At 41.3% G+C, this 18854-nt stretch overlaps 1 protein-coding gene across 1 annotated transcript in view; it reads right to left on the reverse strand.

The window, feature by feature from the left end:
• Positions 1-18854, reverse strand: part of PTDSS2 (phosphatidylserine synthase 2) — a 189400-nt gene that overhangs the window by 56044 nt on the left and 114502 nt on the right. Inside the window, exon 8 of the mRNA XM_073604556.1 lies at positions 11521-11639. Within this exon, the coding sequence (XP_073460657.1) occupies positions 11521-11639 (119 nt within the window). The remainder of the gene's footprint in view (positions 1-11520; positions 11640-18854) is intronic.

Raw genomic sequence — 18854 nt, forward strand, 5'->3', positions numbered from 1 at the left:
CTGCTGTGGGTGCCAAACACAGCACCCCAAACACAGGTCGTAAATGCAGTGCGTCTGTGGGCACCAGATCGCATGGTAGTGCAGTAACAGTAGTAGCGCGTTTGTCAAAAGTAGCGCACGCACTACTTTTTGTGCGGTCTGGTGCAATTTGCATCCCATTCAAATGAGTGCATCTGAATCTGATGTTAGTACAGAGATCTCCACTGCTGTTCTATTGCGTTCTGATAGGGGGACGTCACCCCCGCCAGAACACACTGGTCGGCTCCTGGTTTTCCAGCATGCTCGGCTGGCTTCTGTCAAATTGGCTGCCATAGACACGGGCAGAACATTGGATGGATTTTATTGAACCAGCCGATGTTGCCTGACATTTGGCTTGTATGTACTAGGCTTAAGATACAAAAGTTTTAAGCAATGTACTCTAGTTACATAAAAGTATCAGTTAATGATTGGCTTTACATACATTATAGATACATTCTGTGTAACTACAGTAATGGTTACTTTTTTTTATGCGACACTGTAGCCTTGTTGAAGGATTTGTGCATTATCCACAAAATTTGGTAGTTGTTACAAATAAAATGTTATATCTGGACCAATATCACAGCTTGGCACTTTCATCATTTCACTCCATACATGCTATTTTTTCCCCAAGGATCCCGGTGGGGCTCTCCAACAGGATTTATTTGGAACCTCCTCCAGGCTTCAAATCCTGCATCTCATCATGCTAATCCAGAATCTCCCCATCCATGGCACCCTTAAGCCGGGTACACGCTTTTTTTTTTTCATTCAACCCAGCAGGTGTGCACTGATCAGCCACAGCTGAATAACATTTTGGATAAAATTACATTTGTATCACCACCGCCAAGCATGGGAGGAACACTTTGTCCATCAAGGCTGAAGATGAAAGAAAATATGATCTTAACCTCTTCAGCCCCGGAAGACTTTACCCCCTTCCTGACCAGAGCACTTTTTGCGATTCGGCACTGCGTCGCTTTAGCTGATAATTGCGCGGTCCTGCGAGGTTGCACCCAAACAAAATTGATGTCCTTTTTTTCCCACAAATAGAACTTTCTTTTGGCGGTATTTGATCACCTCTGCGGTTTTTATTTTTTGCGCTATAAACAAAAAATGCGACGATTTTGAAAAAAAAGCAATATTTTTTACTTTTTGCTATAATAAAAATCCCCCAAAAATATATAAAAAAAACTAAATTTTTTCCTCAGTTTAGGCCGATCTATGTGTTCTTCTACTTTTTTTTTTTTTTTTACCAAAAATATTGCCAAAAATATAATAAGCGTAAATTGATTGGTTTGCCCAAAAGTTATAGCATCTACAAAACAGGGGATAGTTTTATGGCATTTTTATTATGAATTTTTTTCTATTAGTAATGGCGGCGATCTGCGATTTTTATCGTGACTGCGACATTATGGCGGCCACATCAGACACTTTTGACACTAATTTAGGACCATTGTCATTTATACAGCGATCAGTGCTATAAAAATGCACTGATTACTGTGTAAATGACACTGGCAGGGAAGGGGTTAAACACTAGGGGGCGATCGAGGGGTTAAGTGTGTCCTAGGGAGTGATTCTAACTGTGGAGGGGATGAGCTACCACTCACATGACAAGAAGCAGTGATCTCTGTCGTGTCACTAGGCAGAACGGGGAAATGCCTTGTTTACATAGGCATCGCTCCATTCTGCGGCTCCGTGACACGTTCGCCGGGGCACCAGTGGACATAGAGTCCGCGGGTACGGTCACGCTGTACACGGCAGCGCGCGCCCGCTAGCCCCGCCAATAAAAGGGGCCGTACAGGTACGCCCATTTGCCCACCGCTGTCATTGCGCCGACGTATATCAGCATGCAGCGGTCGGCAAGTGGTTAAAATGTATCCCAATTCAAATCATTTTCAGTTTGTTTTCACCAAAACATTTTTTAAAAATAAAACTATACACAGTGGGGCATGATACCATGTGATCCTGCAATAGCACCGATAATCGAAAATCAGCAGCTTAACGGTAAGACCAATGTTTGCAAGCCTGCCAACACCTTAAGTTGGTTTTAGGGCTGCTTATCTGATAGACCTGATAAACAGCCTTACAGCCAACTGATACTGTTTGCATGGCAGGCTAACACTATTTCTAATTGCAAGGCAGTGGCTTAACTTCCTCATCCTGCAATAGATATTGTTCCTGGCAGGCTCCCAAGTAAACTTTGTAACAGATTTACAAAATGAACTACAGGTATTTGCTAAGAAATGCTGTACACAGTGAGGTATGATTCCAAATTCCAAACATACTGAAAAATAGGTCCAGAGTTTACTTACACAACAGAGAACCAAGTACATGCTTTTGTTGCATTAACCACGTGACCTTCTGAAGATTTACCCCCTCTTCATGACCAGGCCATTTTTTGCAATATGGCACTGGGTTTCTTTAACTGACAACTGCGCAGTCGTGCGACGATGCACCCAAATAAAATGTAGGTCTTAACCCCACAAATAGCTTTTATTTGGTGGTATATGATCACCTCAGGTTTTTATTTTTTGCTCAAAAAAAAAAAAAAAAAAAAAAAAAAAAAAAAAAAAAAAAGACGATTTTGAAAAAAAATAAATAAATATATATAAATATCTCTCCCATAGTTTGTAGATGCTATAACTTTTGCGCAAACCAAGCAATATACGCTTATTGGGCTTTATTGTTTTGTTTTCACTTTTTATATATATATATATATATATATATATATATATATATATATATATATATATATATATATATATATACACATATACATACATACACACACATATACACTATAAAAACATATCCAATAAAAACGTATAAAAAAAACAAAACAAAAAAGCCCAATAAGCGCATATTGCTTGGTTTGCGCAAAAGTTATAGCGTCTACAAACTATGGGAGAGATTTATATATATAAATTTTTTTTTTTTTTTAATAGTAATGGTGGCAATCAGCAACTTATAGCAAGACTGATATTGCGGCGGACATTCGGACACTAACCCTTTTCGTGGACCAGTGACACTAACACAGTGATCAGTGGTAAAAAATATGCACTGACACTGTACTAATGACACTGGCTGGGAAGGGGTTAACATCAGGGGCGATCAATGGGTTAACTGTGTGCCTAACCAGTGTTTTGCTACACTGTGTGAGGTGCTTTTACTAGGGGAAGAGATGGATCCTAGTCCCTGCTTTGCAAAGGCACAGAATCCATGCCTTCCCTCCTGTCAGAACGGCGATCTGCCTTGTTTGTTTCTCTGCAGGGATGATCGGCGGGTGCCGGTAGACACTGAGCACACAGCAGGAAACTATCTGTAAGTGGACCGGAGACGAAGCACATGCGCACCCCTACCCACGTGATTCGGGGCAGAGATGCCGCCCAGTAGCAGTAAAACTGCTATAGGGCAGACCTTAAGTGGTTAATATACTCCTCCTTGGCAGACACTTAAAGCCCAACTCCGGGCAAATAAAAGATTCCTTGAAGTGGGGCTGTGCCCCCAATGCAAGGGTTAACGGCTTGTTTATGCCTAACAGGGGATTTATATACTCAACTCTCCCCACAGCTTCTACATACCCACACGCCACCATTCTAGGGTCTTGATATCATCAAGGCTAGAGCAGGGTCCATAGCCCTGCTCTGGATGGGAGGACGCCAATGGACAGTCCACTGCCAGATCGTGGGGGAGCAAAATGGTTTCTCCTTTCCCCTACACAAAAGGAGCAGTTAACCCTAGCAGAGCGGGCACAGCTCCAGTGTAGGGGATAGTTATTATCTACCTGGAGTTGGCCTTTAAAGCTGAACTAAAAGTCGCCCTTTGCAGTGGGGCAATACCTGCACTATAAGGGTTTAATGCTTATGTCTAGGAGATCAGATAAAGCACTTCTTTTTACCAGATCCTCCACACTGCTCGACCGAACCTAGCATCCTCTTCTGCCCTATATTCTGACTTCAACACTGACGCAGGGACCATAACCCTGCAGTGGACATGAGGACACTTAAGGACTGTCCACTGCTGGAGTGTAGGGGAGCACCATTAATTGGTGGGAGTGGAGGAAAATGTAAGAGTGCTTTTCCCGGCCCCTAGACATAAGCGAGTAGTCAAATTTCACAGTGTGGGTGCAGCCCAATTACAAGGGAAGACTTAAGTCCTGCACACACGAGCCAAATGCCAAGCAACATCGGCCGGTACAATAAAAACTTTCCGACATTCGGCCATGTGTATGACAGTCGGGCTGTCTTCTATCAGATGGGCATGCTGGAAAACCAGCAGCTGAACGGCTCCAGATCAGCGCTGAGCAGTGTTCTGGCGGGGGAGAGATGGGGGAAGAGATCACTGTACTAAAGTTGGATCGTTAGTGCACCGGTTCCACCTGGAGCTGACAGATTTTTTTTTTCGCCCAACCCACTGGGCTGAACAGGAAAGAAAAAAAAAAAAAATCATAGTGTGTACGAGACTTTAGTTTTCCTTGAGCTCGGCTTTAAAGATAAAACAAAAGAAGCCGTCTGCTGTTCATACTACTAAATAAAAGAAAAAGGGTTTCTTTTCTCTACTGGATTTTAGCTGCCTTTCTAGCAGGTAGGATTATGAAAACTGCCAACTCTCTGGACATTAGATGCAGCATATCCAGGAACTTCACTGCATCTGAGCACCACAAACCAAAACACCAATTCATTTTTTCATATTGAGGCTGTGTTCACACACATGCGATGCGGGAACCAGTGCGATTCCAGTGCAGGTTCCCGCATTGCATGTGTTTTGCAGGCAGTTCACACTGCCCTATGCGAACCGCCGCGGGTGTCAATACAATGTTAATGATACCCGCAGATCGGTTCGCAGTGCGAATTGTGAAATGGTGCAGGAATCAGATTGCATAGATGTGAAAACCCATGTGATCAGATTCCAGTGTGGACCAAAAAAAAGGGTCCTGCACCATTTTGGCCCGAATGCGATGCGAATTCAGCCATACAATCTGTATGGCTGAATTTGCATCGCACAGACATCGCATGTAATCTGCACAACAATGCAGTGCAAATTAGATGCGATTTCTGACATCACAATAGTGTGAACCCATCCTGAAAGCAAACTTCCCCATTAATGTTTCAATGTTTTATTTTGCCAAGAAATGCCTTTGAAACCGCATCCCCCCCCTTTAGCATTTCTGGCTGTATCCATCTTAAGGGCAGAGGATTCATGTAGCATTTACAGCCTAGAATCTATTAGAGCTTTTAGTTTAGGCATGCGTTTGTCAAAATAACCAAATCATCAAAATCTCCAAATGAGTCACTTCCGGTGACTCTCCAGTGACTCTTCAGCAGTAGTAATTGCAGATTTCGATGACTTGGCTGTTTTCACAGAACACTGGCAGCGTATACACTACGGTACTCGAAACAATGAGTGAACATTGTTAGTCTGCCCGCTACTAACATGGTTGCCTCCAAAATAATAAACAAGCCTTGCGAGCCACATACGGGTTAATGCCTGATAAAATAATAAAATATAATGTATATAAAATATAATATAAAACCAATCCTGAGTAGAAACCAGCTGCAAACACTTAATCACGTTCCATAATCGTGTAAGTGGCGTATAGAAAAAAATGTGTCTGCGCTAGATAAAAATTAACATTCCAATAATACCATAAGTGCTAAGTGCAAAAATAAACAAATACACAAACAAAAGTGTTATAACTGACCAATAATAAATCAGAAATAACCATTAGTGCATGAATCTCCAAAGTGCACAGTGCTATATCCATCACACAATATAAGTGTCCAATCAAGAATGAAAAAAACGTATAAATTGAAATAAAATAAAATTTTAAAAAATATAAAAAATATATAAAAAAATATAAAAATCTTCCTGTGAATCTTTAAAGTTCAAAACAGTGTATATCCAAAGATATAAAAGTGTCCAAAATCAGTGTCCATAATCAGTGAAGCTCATACATCTTGTCCTTCCAAAGGTGCAACACCATAAAACGTGCCTTAGTGTCTTCCAGTGACCCCCACAAGCATATACGCTCACCTTCCTGCGTGTGACACAGTATTTAAACTCTGTCAAACACGCTTTGGAGACACTCCTGTGCTCTAATTGAATCAGCTGTGTAGACCTTCAATGCTCCCAGTCATGATTTTATATGGAAAAGAAAAGAAACTCCATAGCGCAACATTGCATGATAATATAAAGTATTTTATTATGAAAAAAACTTACTCCCCTTGCAGGGGTACTCACATGCTGCGGGTGCGTAAGTGCACCATCCTAAACAAGCTTAAACTAAAACAGGCCGATCTCGCGGTATGGCGTGCAGTGCGGTGTATGTCTCGAACTCTCCCTCTCTCTCTCTGCTGACAGCTCCGTCCAGGCCCCTCCCCTACGCATGTTCAGCACCGGGATCACGTGCCTTCATCAGGGGGAATTTGATTGGACGGACGCTCTATGGCTAATTTATAGTTACGGCGGCCATTTTGCCTTAGATCGCAGACAACATTAGCAATAGGCTACAGATGCGTCTATGGCGGCCATTTTCCCTTAGACTGCTCCGTTCTAGGATTATGTTTATTTTCGTGAAGGTTGAACACCTAATTATTGCATATTTAGGCTCTCTAATGCCTAGACAACGTTTAACTAAACTGTCAATTGTATGACTCGATTGGCAGCCAGTAATGAATGTACCCTGTTGTTAAGCTGATCTGCAGTCTAAGGGAAAATGGCCACCATAGTCACGTCTATAGCCTAACACTGGTGATGTCTGTGATCTAAGGCAAAATGGCCGCTATGATGAATGTGACCTGTTTTCAGCTTGGTCTGCAGTCTAAGGGAAAATGGCCGCCATAAACGCATCTGTAGCCTATTGCTAATGTTGTCTGCGATCTAAGGCAAAATGGCCGCCGTAACTATAAATTAGCCATAGAGCGTCCGTCCAATCAAATTCCCCCTGATGAAGGCACGTGATCCCGGTGCTGAACACACGTAGGGGAGGGGCCTGGACGGAGCTGTCAGCAGAGAGAGAGAGGGAGAGTTCGAGACATACACCGCACTGCACGCCGTACCGCGAGATCGGCCTGTTTTAGTTTAAGCTTGTTTAGGATGGTGCACTTACGCACCCGCAGCATGTGAGTACCCCTGCAAGGGGAGTAAGTTTTTTTCATAATAAAATACTTTAAATTATCATGCAATGTTGCGCTATGGAGTTTCTTTTCTTTTGCATATAAAATCATGACTGGGAGCATTGAAGGTCTACACAGCTGATTCCATTAGAGCACAGGAGTGTCTCCAAAGCGTGTTTGACAGAGTTTAAATACTGTGTCACACGCAGGAAGGTGAGCGTATATGCTTGTGGGGGTCACTGGAAGACACTAAGGCACGTTTTATGGTGTTGCACCTTTGGAAGGACAAGATGTATGAGCTTCACTGATTATGGACACTGATTTTGGGCACTTTTATATCTTTGGATATACACTGTTTTGAACTTTAAAGATTCACAGGATGATTTTTATATTTTTTTATATGTTAAAATTGGGGTTGTGACCTGTCCACTTATTTTTGTATATATGCACCAGCATGCCTCCATCCCATATTGTGCAAAAAAATTGGAGATAGAAAGCAGGACTTTGTGTGAGGCATGTTGGTGAATGGGTCCACATAACAAGAAATGTTGGGAGGGAATATCTGAGATAGATCCTATATTGAGTGATGATACCACAATATATATTACAAGAAAAATGATATATATTTTAATAAAAACAAATGAAAGACAAATTACAATGTAAAAAAAATACATTTGAACTACAATGAGGCATGTTAGCATACGTCAGTTTACAGACATAATTGGAATATTAATTGTACATATACATGTCACAATGAGATGGTATATAATACAGTAGATAGAAGTATGCATCAATAGATGTTAACTCTACGCGTTTCTTGGCTTGGAACCAATCGTCAGGAGTCTGATGCAGTATAGCTACATTGAAGAAATAACTGTGTGTCAATGAAAGTGTGGAAAAATGGACACCAAAAAATGCAAATATGTTTTGATATACTCACAAAAAATGCATGGGTGGATGATGTCCCATACATTGTGGTGCAATGTTGGCCCGGGTATACTGACTCTCCCCCGGGGTTGAGGCAGAGAGCACGCTCCACAAGACCATCGGCCCCGACCGACAAAATGGCCGGAGCACCTACAAGGGCCACCAAGAGGGAAGGTGACGAGGCCCAGGGGATGGGAAACACACTGGGAATGAAAAAGGGGATAATTGAGTGTCAGTGGCATAAGTGAAAGGTGAGTAGTGAAGGTAGAAAGAAGGACAGGGGATAGGACCCAAAGTGTGCATGGATGTGGAAATGTGGGAAACCCAAAATCCACCCATGCATTTTTTGTGAGTATATCAAAACATATTTGCATTTTTTGGTGTCCATTTTTCCACACTTTCATTGACACACAGTTATTTCTTCAATGTAGCTATACTGCATCAGACTCCTGACGATTGGTTCCAAGCCAAGAAACGCGTAGAGTTAACATCTATTGATGCATACTTCTATCTACTGTATTATATACCATCTCATTGTGACATGTATATGTACAATTAATATTCCAATTATGTCTGTAAACTGACGTATGCTAACATGCCTCATTGTAGTTCAAATGTATTTTTTTTACATTGTAATTTGTCTTTCATTTGTTTTTATTAAAATATATATCATTTTTCTTGTAATATATATTGTGGTATCATCACTCAATATAGGATCTATCTCAGATATTCCCTCCCAACATTTCTTGTTATGTGGACCCATTCACCAACATGCCTCACACAAAGTCCTGCTTTCTATCTCCAATTTTTTTGCACAATATGGGATGGAGGCATGCTGGTGCATATATACAAAAATAAGTGGACAGGTCACAACCCCAATTTTAACACACAATTACCTGGGTGGTAGACACCCGTTCTCTGTGACCTGATAATCCACCTGTTCAGTTTAAGCCTTATAACCTTATTTATTTCTCTTGCCTTACTCACCCAATTTCCATTCTACCCATCCTCTACTCCCCTTCATCACTCATCTTAATTATTGTTTTGTCTTTGTTGTCTTCCTCTTCTCCTTGGTATCCTTCTTGTTATAGAGACCGATGGTCCCCCTCTCGCCTACTGATTTATTTCAGTGCCAGAGTTATATTAACATTATTATCGATACCGCTAGTATACCCCCCCTTTTTTAGCTATAATAATACTGATTTAATTCAGGGCTAAAATTTATGTTGCTATTGTTCCCCCTTTAGTTAGGTAATTACTGATTCAATTCAGGGCTAAAGTGGTTCTTTCTTGTGTTTTGTTTTTTGTTTTTTGTTTTTTCTTCCTTTAGTCAGACAATATAAACTGATTTAATTCAGGGCTAAAGTTGCCTTTTGTGTTTTGTTTGTTTGTTGCTTTTTTGTTCGCGTTTATTTATGTTCTTATCTTTATATACCCGCTTCCCAATTGTTCCTTACTTTTACCCTTTATTTCGGTTTTCCCCTCAGTCATATCTCACGATTATTCAGAGCTATAGCTAATTCTGTCCACACTCTCTTGCTCAATGATTTTCTTCATTGCAAGATTTTGTGGCTTTTTTGTTACTTTCTCTGCCCACAAAAGGGGAGATTACTTGCCCTTATAAGGCTTGCTCATTTTGCATACTTCGGTTTTTCTTTTTACTGTATTATTATTATTTATTTTTCTTTCTTTTTTCATAATATTTACATTTTTATTCTCCTCACTTATGCATATTATGTTTTCACTACCCCTTGGTGTAGTTGGTCCCGGGACCTATCTGGTCCTCTTCCGGGGTTGCGTTGCGTCCAGCCCACGACCCGCTACCCGTCCTACCTTGACGGGGGCGGGCCCTGGCCTCGACGCATCGGCGTCATGATTCCCAGGTCCCGCCTCTGGTTGTCAGAGGCGGAGCCTCTTTGGTGAATCACCATCCATGGCTTTGGCGTTGCGGGGTTGGGAGGCTGGCCGTACGATGTCTCTGGCTTCCCGCCCCCCTCACGTCATCACGCCTGCTCATGACGTTGGCGTGAGCGCGCCCCTAGCCCTCGGCTTTTAAACGGCCGTCACTGGCCGGGCACCTCAAGCGCTCATCATGTCTCCTTGGGGCACGTCACCTGGCCCGGCAGTTTCACTACAGGTAACTCCCCCTGTACACTCTCACAATCCTCCACTGACACCTACAGTGGCTTCCTACTTTGCACATTCACTTTCTGCCCCACACACCCCTCCCCTTGGTCTTGGGTTTCCCACATTTCCACATCCATGCACACTTTGGGTCCTATCCCCTGTCCTTCTTTCTACCTTCACTACTCACCTTTCACTTATGCCACTGACACTCAATTATCCCCTTTTTCATTCCCAGTGTGTTTCCCATCCCCTGGGCCTCGTCACCTTCCCTCTTGGTGGCCCTTGTAGGTGCTCCGGCCATTTTGTCGGTCGGGGCCGATGGTCTTGTGGAGCGTGCTCTCTGCCTCAACCCCGGGGGAGAGTCAGTATACCCGGGCCAACATTGCACCACAATGTATGGGACATCATCCACCCATGCATTTTTTGTGAGTATATCAAAACATATTTGCATTTTTTGGTGTCCATTTTTCCACACTTTCATTGACACACAGTTATTTCTTCAATGTAGCTATACTGCATCAGACTCCTGACGATTGGTTCCAAGCCAAGAAACGCGTAGAGTTAACATCTATTGATGCATACTTCTATCTACTGTATTATATACCATCTCATTGTGACATGTATATGTACAATTAATATTCCAATTATGTCTGTAAACTGACGTATGCTAACATGCCTCATTGTAGTTCAAATGTATTTTTTTTACATTGTAATTTGTCTTTCATTTGTTTTTATTAAAATATATATCATTTTTCTTGTAATATATATTGTGGTATCATCACTCAATATAGGATCTATCTCAGATATTCCCTCCCAACATTTCTTGTTATGTGGACCCATTCACCAACATGCCTCACACAAAGTCCTGCTTTCTATCTCCAATATTTTTTTATATATTTTTTATATTTTTTTAAATTTTATTTTATTTCAATTTATACGTTTTTTTCATTCTTGATTGGACACTTATATTGTGTGTTTAATATAGCACTGTGCACTTTGGAGATTCATGCACTAATGGTTATTTCTGATTTATTATTGGTCAGTTATAACACTTTTGTTTGTGTATTTGTTTATTTTTGCACTTAGCACTTATGGTATTATTGGAATGGTTGCCTCCAAGGCAGCAACTATTTTACTCCTTACTAGGTGTTATGTCAAAACAGCCAACTTGCTGTGTACCATAGTGTATACGCTGCCGATGCAAGAAGCCATTAACTTATGCTAGCAGCATAATGATTAAAAATAATTAATGTTGATTGGGGGAGTGAAGTTCCACTTTAATACAGGAGACTCTGTTTTGTATCCGACAACTTCAAGTTATATAGACAAAGCCACAAACCTGTATGTTGGAATGTTCCACAGGCCCTGCCATTTATAAGGTTTCATCGACAGCCACTTAAGGGTCTTCATACCGCAGTAAATTCCAAATCCATTACAAACCAGAACATCCATAATCCACTATCAGGGAACAAAAAAGGAAAAGAAAAAAAAAAAAAAAAGTGTCTTCACACTTCAGTTTATAAACATAAAGCAATATAAAATCTCTATAAATTAATATTTCACAGACCTAGACATAAAACAGGCGATTTTTGTCAAGCATTTGTTTGATAGTTAAAGAGTAACTCCACTTTCTGTGGGGGGGGGGGGGGGACAGCAAATAAAAGAAAAAATAATATAGCGTATACAATTGCGACAAGTCATATTGTAATTGAACGTTATTAAAAATGACCTTTACTTTTCAATCTGCAGCCATTGTAATTTTCTATAAATGCAAAGCAATATGGCTATATGGAGTTGTTCTGTACACAGAATGTGCACTGACCACTCCCCAGAAACAATTTCCTGCTAGTGTGATTGGCTCACAATTTTCCCAGAAGTCTACGCTAAGATACAAGTCAGATTTCAGGCATCCCCTGCAACAAAAATGTCATTTTGGTGAGATATTTCCAATAGGAAACGTCTAAAGGAATGCAGGCCCAGCAACTTTCCTCATTAGTGCTCTTCAGCTGCCACAGCTGACTGATAATTATTAAAACCACTCCCATTAGACCCACTCAGTACGGACAAACACACATGGATTTCTTCAGAATAACAAAAAGGTAGACATCTGCAACAAAGGTTATTATAATCCTTGCGATGTACATACAAGTGCCTTGCAAAAGTATTCACTCCCTTTAGCATTTTTTGTGTTTTGTTGCCTCACAACCTGGAATTAACATGGATCGTTTGAGGATTTGCATCATTTAATTTACAGAACATGCCTACAACTTGGAAAATGTGTTTTTTTTTTTTAATATTGTGAAGCAAACAACAAATAGGACTAAAAACAAAGTCAATGTGCATAACTATTCACCCCCCTAAAGTCAATACTTTGTAGAGCCACCTTTTGTGGCCATCACAGCTCCAAGTTGCTTTGGATAAGTCTCTATGAGCTTGCCACATCTTACCACTGGGATTTTTGCCAATTCCTCCTTGCAAGGCTGCTCCAGCTCCTTCAAGTTGGATGGTTTGCGCTTGTGAACAGCAATCTTTAAGTCTGACCACAGATTTTCTATTGGATTGCGGTCTGGGCTTTGACTAGGTCATTCCAACACATTTACATGTTTCCCCCTTAAACCACTCAAGTGTTGCTTTAGCAGTGTGTTTGGGGTCATTGTCCTGCTGGAAGGTGAACCTCCGTCCTAGCCTCAAATCACAGGTACAGGTTTTGCTCAAGAATATCCCTGTATTTAGCACCATCCATCTTTCCCTCAACCCTGACCAGTTTCCCAGTCCCGACTGCTGAAAAATGGTGTTCTTTGGGTGATGTGATGGGCTTGCGCCAGACATAGCGTTTTCTTTGATGGCCAAAACGTTCAATTTTAGTCTCATCAGACCAGAGCACCTTCCGCCATACATTTTGGGAGTCTCCCACATGCCTTTTCGCAAACTCAAAATGTGCCATTTTGTTTTTTGCTGAAAGTAATGGCTTTCTTCTGGCACTCTGCCATAAAGCCCAACTCTATGGAGCGTACGGCTCATTGTCGTCCTATATACAGATACTCCAGTTTCTGCTGTGGAACTCTGCAGCTCCTCCAGGGTTACCTTAGGTCTCTGTGCTGCCTCTCCGATTAATGCCCTCCTTGCGCGGTCCGTGAGTTTTGGTGTGCGGCCGTCTTTTGGCAGGTTTGCTGTTGTGCCATGGTCTTTCCATTTGGTTATGATGGATTTGATGGTGCACCTAGGGATCATCAAAGATTTGGATATTTTTTTTTAAAAACCTAACCCTGACTTGTACTTCTCAACAACATTGTCCCTTACTTGTTTGGAGAGTTCCTTGGTCTTCATGGCAGTGTTTGGTTAGTGGTGCCTCTTGCTTAGGTGTTGCAGCCTCTCTTATAATCCTTGCGATGTACATACAAGTGCCTTGCAAAAAGGTGTTTATATGTAATGACAGATCATGTAACACTTAGATTGCACATAGGTGGACACCATTTCACTAATTATGTGACTTCTGAAGGTAATTGGTTGCACCAGAGCTTTTTATGGGCTTCAGAACAAAGGGGGTGAATACATACGCACATGCCAATTACCATTTTTTTTAAATTTCTGAATAATAGGATTTTTATAACAGCTTACCTGTAAAATCCTTTTCTTGGAGTACATCACGGCACACAGAGCCACAGTAATAATTGTATGGGCTATATGGCACTTCCAGGTGGTGGACAAAATCAAGTGAAAGCAACAGTTCAGAATATAACAAAAAATTCCAAAACAAATTCAAACAAATAATGTTCAAAAATGGTGTCGATATCAAAAATTCTGGATAAATCCTCCTAGAGTTCAGCGAAACATTCAGGGATTGCTTTCTGACTTCACCCAGTCAAAAGCTATTCATGAGTGTCATTGACACAATTTTTATTTACACTATTGTGTGATATTTGCATTTGCACTTTAAAGGGAGCGCGGTTTGTAATTCATTTGTTAATTATTGTCTTTTCAGCCACTGAACCTGCCAGGGAGAAAATGTTTTTTTAACAGGAATTCCATTTTTTTTATCAGTTGGATCCCCAAGCATTTGCGCATTGTCAACCGGACAAGTCAAACTTTTATTCACAGAGGATAAAGCAGCGTCAATTGCTGGTATACTCCACATCTTAGTGAATTTTTCTTCCATAGGATAAAGTGTTGAAAAAAAGTGTTTATCTGGGTGATTCCACTCAGAATACATAAGCTTTTCTAGTAATGAATGGACAGGAAAAGCACGCAAGGCTTGCCGGGGCTTTAGTGAACCCAAACAGGAAGTGGGCTCTTCAACAAACTCCGTTAAGGGTAGCTTAAATGTGGCATGGACCATTTCAGTAAAATTATGCACCAGCAACTTCTCAGCATGTAAAGCTGAAGAAGGTCCTTCCCCACTTGATGCCTCGGAAGAGGAATCATCAGCCTGTTTATGGTCACGTGGAGGATTCATCTTCCCCCTCCCACAGTTCCTCTGCTTGGGGATCCTGGGTGGTAGAAGGGGACCTAATGCGTTTTCTTCCACTCTGTGAAGACGTGATTAAAGCCACTAATCTTTCCTCCAAGCCACTCATAGCTGAGGAGAAAACCTGCTCAGTTATATAGACAGGAGCTGAAGTGTCGGAAGCAATTGCAGCCCCTGATGACCCTCTCTGACCAGCGTCCTTAGTACGGGATGGTGTTGCAGAGGGAGACTCCTCCTCCTTTGTGTCCTTGGTCTTTGTGGCATTTGAACCACCTCCTCTGGTCATAGTGCCGAGCACAAAGGCAGAGTTACCACCAAAAAAATGCACCCACTGCTGAGCAATAGTCCAGCAACTGCTGCTGCTATTAAACTCAGCCTGATGCTTAAAGTAAATGTGCCTGGGAATGCCTGTGTCACTCACATGCCACCCATCTGCTCTGTGTCCCTCCTAGCTGTCTGGCCCTGAAAAAAGGTGCATTTTATAGCTATGCAGCCCGCGTTGTGGACGCAAAATCGCGCCAACGCTGCTAAGCCCTGCCCCCTTCCGCCGACTACCCATCGTGCCCCCCCATCTATTTTACAAATAGAGCATTTTCCCGCGCAAGCGGGCTCCAATGCTGACCGGACCGCATGGAGGATGCTGGGGGAGGAGGAGAGCAGCCAATGGGAACCGCCGTAATGGCGGCGGGAGCGGCACGGCATACTGCCGTCTGATGCCATGCTCCTACTGCCTGGAGGAAAGCTATCCAGGTGGGGGGACATTCCTAGGAGGAGAAACCCCCCCTTTCCCACAACTTTACCTGGGCCGGAGGAAGCGTGCAGGTTGTACACAAAGGCGAGACTGACAAGCATGGAACAGGTACATGCTCTTGACAGCCCCCGATGGTGACTATAGGCATAGCAACATTTACCTTAAAGGAGAAAACCCACAAAAAAAAATTAGAAAAATTCCTTAGAAATCTCCCTAACCTTATCCAGCTGCAGGGTAATGTGGTAACAGACCCAATCTTCACCTCTCACGGCGGGCTCCATTTAGAAAACCTTCAGGGACTGGGGCCCCCTTTTTAATCGGGGCATCCACAGCCCTGGGCCTGTAAAAAGCACCCCGCCAGGAATATGGCTGAAAAAAAACAAATACTGGATCCCAGGGTCCAGCTCTCTAAAAAGAGAAGTGTTACAGGCAAAATCTTGTCTCTTCGGACACGAGGCACGAGTACCATTCAATTCAGCCTGGAAAAGACACTTTGAATGGATCTGGTTGCATGGCTTGCCCCAGTAAGAAATATTCCAGCGGAGCTCAGCACAGTACAACTTTACTCGTGACCAACACCTAAGATGGCGAAAATACTGAGGTACTCCGGTAAGGGGAGGGGTTTAATGGGGAATTGAACTTCCTGTTTAGGGTGTGCCAGTGTTTATTACCTGAAGGTGCCATATAACCCATACAGGTATTACTGTGGCCCTGTGTCCCGTGATGTACGAGAAAGAAAATAGGTTTTATGTATATATTTTTCTCATTTTACTTCACCAACTTAGACTATTGTGTTCTGATCCATCACATATAATTTAGATTAAAAAAACATTGAACTAAAGGCTGTAATGTAACAAAATAGGTAAAAAGCCAAGGGGGGTAAATAATCAACAAATGTGGAGTTGCGCTTTAAAAGAAAACTCTAATCTTGATCTTATTTTTTTCTTTTTTTTTTTAAACACACAACTAATTAAACATAAAACTGATCAGTGTGTAAAAACATTGTCTCCGTACAGTCAGATCAAATCAAAAGTAACAGACTGTGTGCGAATGATTGGTAAACCGGAACCATGTGACCTAGGTCTACCTAGAATGACAACAATTGGTTTACTAAATTTAGAACAGAAGGATGTTTGTAGCTCAAAGTAATGTGATATGATAATCTGTCAATTGTGTTGTTGATTCATGGAGTATTTTAGTGAGCTACCCCACGGTAAAGCAAATATTTTACTAGGAAACAACACTAGCAATCAAGTATTCTGTCCTTTAAAGCAGTTGTATACTCAGAAAAAAACAAAAAACAAACAAACAAAAAAAAAACCCTATAAAAGGCAAAGGCATAATGAGCTAGTCTGCACCACAGACTAGCTTATTATGAAATACTTACCGTAGAACGAAGCCCTCGCACCATATCCTGGACAACAATGAGGAAGTTGACATTTTGCCTCAGCGGTTCTTCCGGGTTCGTGGCTCCATCACTGTGAGTGGCTGGAGCCGCGACGACATCACTCCCTCGCATGCGCGCGGGAACCCTCCATTCCAGCAAGATACGCCGGACCTTCACTGCGCATGAGCCGCTGACGTCAGCGGCTGCATGCAAGGTGAATATCTCCTAAACCACTATGGTTTAGTATTATATTAATTTTTCCTACAGATAAACCTCATCATAGGCTTACCTGTATGTAAAAAAGTGCTAAAGGGGTATACAACCGCTTTAATGGCCAGCAGCATCTTAGAAGGAAAGTATATGAACATTTTTTAGTGAGCACAAATCTCAAATTATTGTTGGGTTTACTACGGTACAGTAGTAGGAATAAAGATTTGTGGATAAGCAACTGTCATTGCACCACCTTACAGTTAAAAGACTGTTTCCCCCAACATTGCATATTCCCGATATGTGCCTATTGCACCAAGTACGTGTGTTAAAAAGTATCCCTCTGTATCTAAGACACAAAAATTGTACAACACTACCCTACCAGGAAGATCCAAAATTAGGAACTCCAGGTAAAGATAGAGTTACAACAATTAATCTTTCAATATATTGTGCAACCAGAGGACACAAAGAAACAGGGATTTTTTTATAGGATCTTTTATGTGCTATATTTATCAAGAATTTTTACACTATTTATTTGATATTTTTCAGCTGTTTGAAAATTAGGTGTCATTTTTACTTTTTGAAGTTGTATTTTATGCCGCACGTTATTGTTGTATTTTCACTTGGTACACTTATCATTGAGTTTCAGATTTTTTATGCTGCACGGTATACATTCATGCACGTTTTAACTTGAATTAATTGTTTTTCATTTGAACTTAAATTGCTACATTTGTGTAGCATCCTCAAAGTATCCTCATTAGCAATATTTTGCATCAGTGCTTTGTTGTGCTGGATATACTCTGGATGACATGTGACACCTGGGATGTGTGCTTTCTGTTTTTTTGGATTTTTGTTACAATTAGTTATTTATTATCTTGAATTTTGCTATTTTTACCATTGACCTGTATCCTTTTTCCCTGGTTTTTATCAGTGTGAGGAATTTCATTGGGTGCAAACACTCCTCTTTTACTCATTAATCTATATGGGCTTCACGTCATCTGAATTTATACTCAATTATTGATGCAATATTGGTTTCTTTGTGTCCTCTGGTTGCACAATATATTGGAAGATTAATTGTTTTAACTCTATCTTTACCTGGAGTTCCTAATTTTGGATCTTCCTGGTAGGGTAGTGTTGTACAATTTTTGTGTCTTAGTAGCTTGTTATATAGTAAAGCGCCGCAATTTACCACGTAATAATTTGTCTATTGGTGTGTGAATTGGTGTGTGGCAGCTACTTTTTTTATACTTCGTTGAGTCTGATTTTACACTGTCCTGAGCACTGTGCAGCATTACAGGCCCCCTCAGACCACTGTCCAGAGCACTGTGCAGCATTACGGGCCCCCTCAGACCACTGTCCAGAGCACTGTGCAGCATTACAGGCCCCCTTAGACCACTGTCCAGAGCACTGTGCAGCATTACAGGCCTCCTCAGACCATCCAGAGAGGCTAAAACTCTATCTGTGAGTTTGTTCAAACTTTAATACCATGAATAAAAACATACTCCTGGAATAAAAAAATTGAATATGGAGTTTGGAAATTCTTGAGAAATGCTTAAATAATGAGAAAGCTCATTCGATTTTAGTGGACTAAAATGTAATGGAGATTTTAGTCGACAAAATACGACTAAAGCTAAAACAATTGCAGATGACTTATATGGGACTGAAACTAAAATGGAATTTTAGTAAAAAGACTGACTAAAACTGAATCAAAATTTGATGTCAAAATTAACACTGATGTATGGCCAGCTATCGAGTTGAGATGTGAAAAGGATTAGTAAAGCACTACATTGTGTGCCACCAAAAATTTCAGCACAAAAAAACCCATCTGCAAAATTCAAGGTTTTTTTTATTTTTTTGCTTATG

This window comes from Aquarana catesbeiana, linkage group LG11, assembly GCF_042186555.1.
Source record: "Aquarana catesbeiana isolate 2022-GZ linkage group LG11, ASM4218655v1, whole genome shotgun sequence".
NCBI lineage: Eukaryota > Metazoa > Chordata > Amphibia > Anura > Ranidae > Aquarana > Aquarana catesbeiana.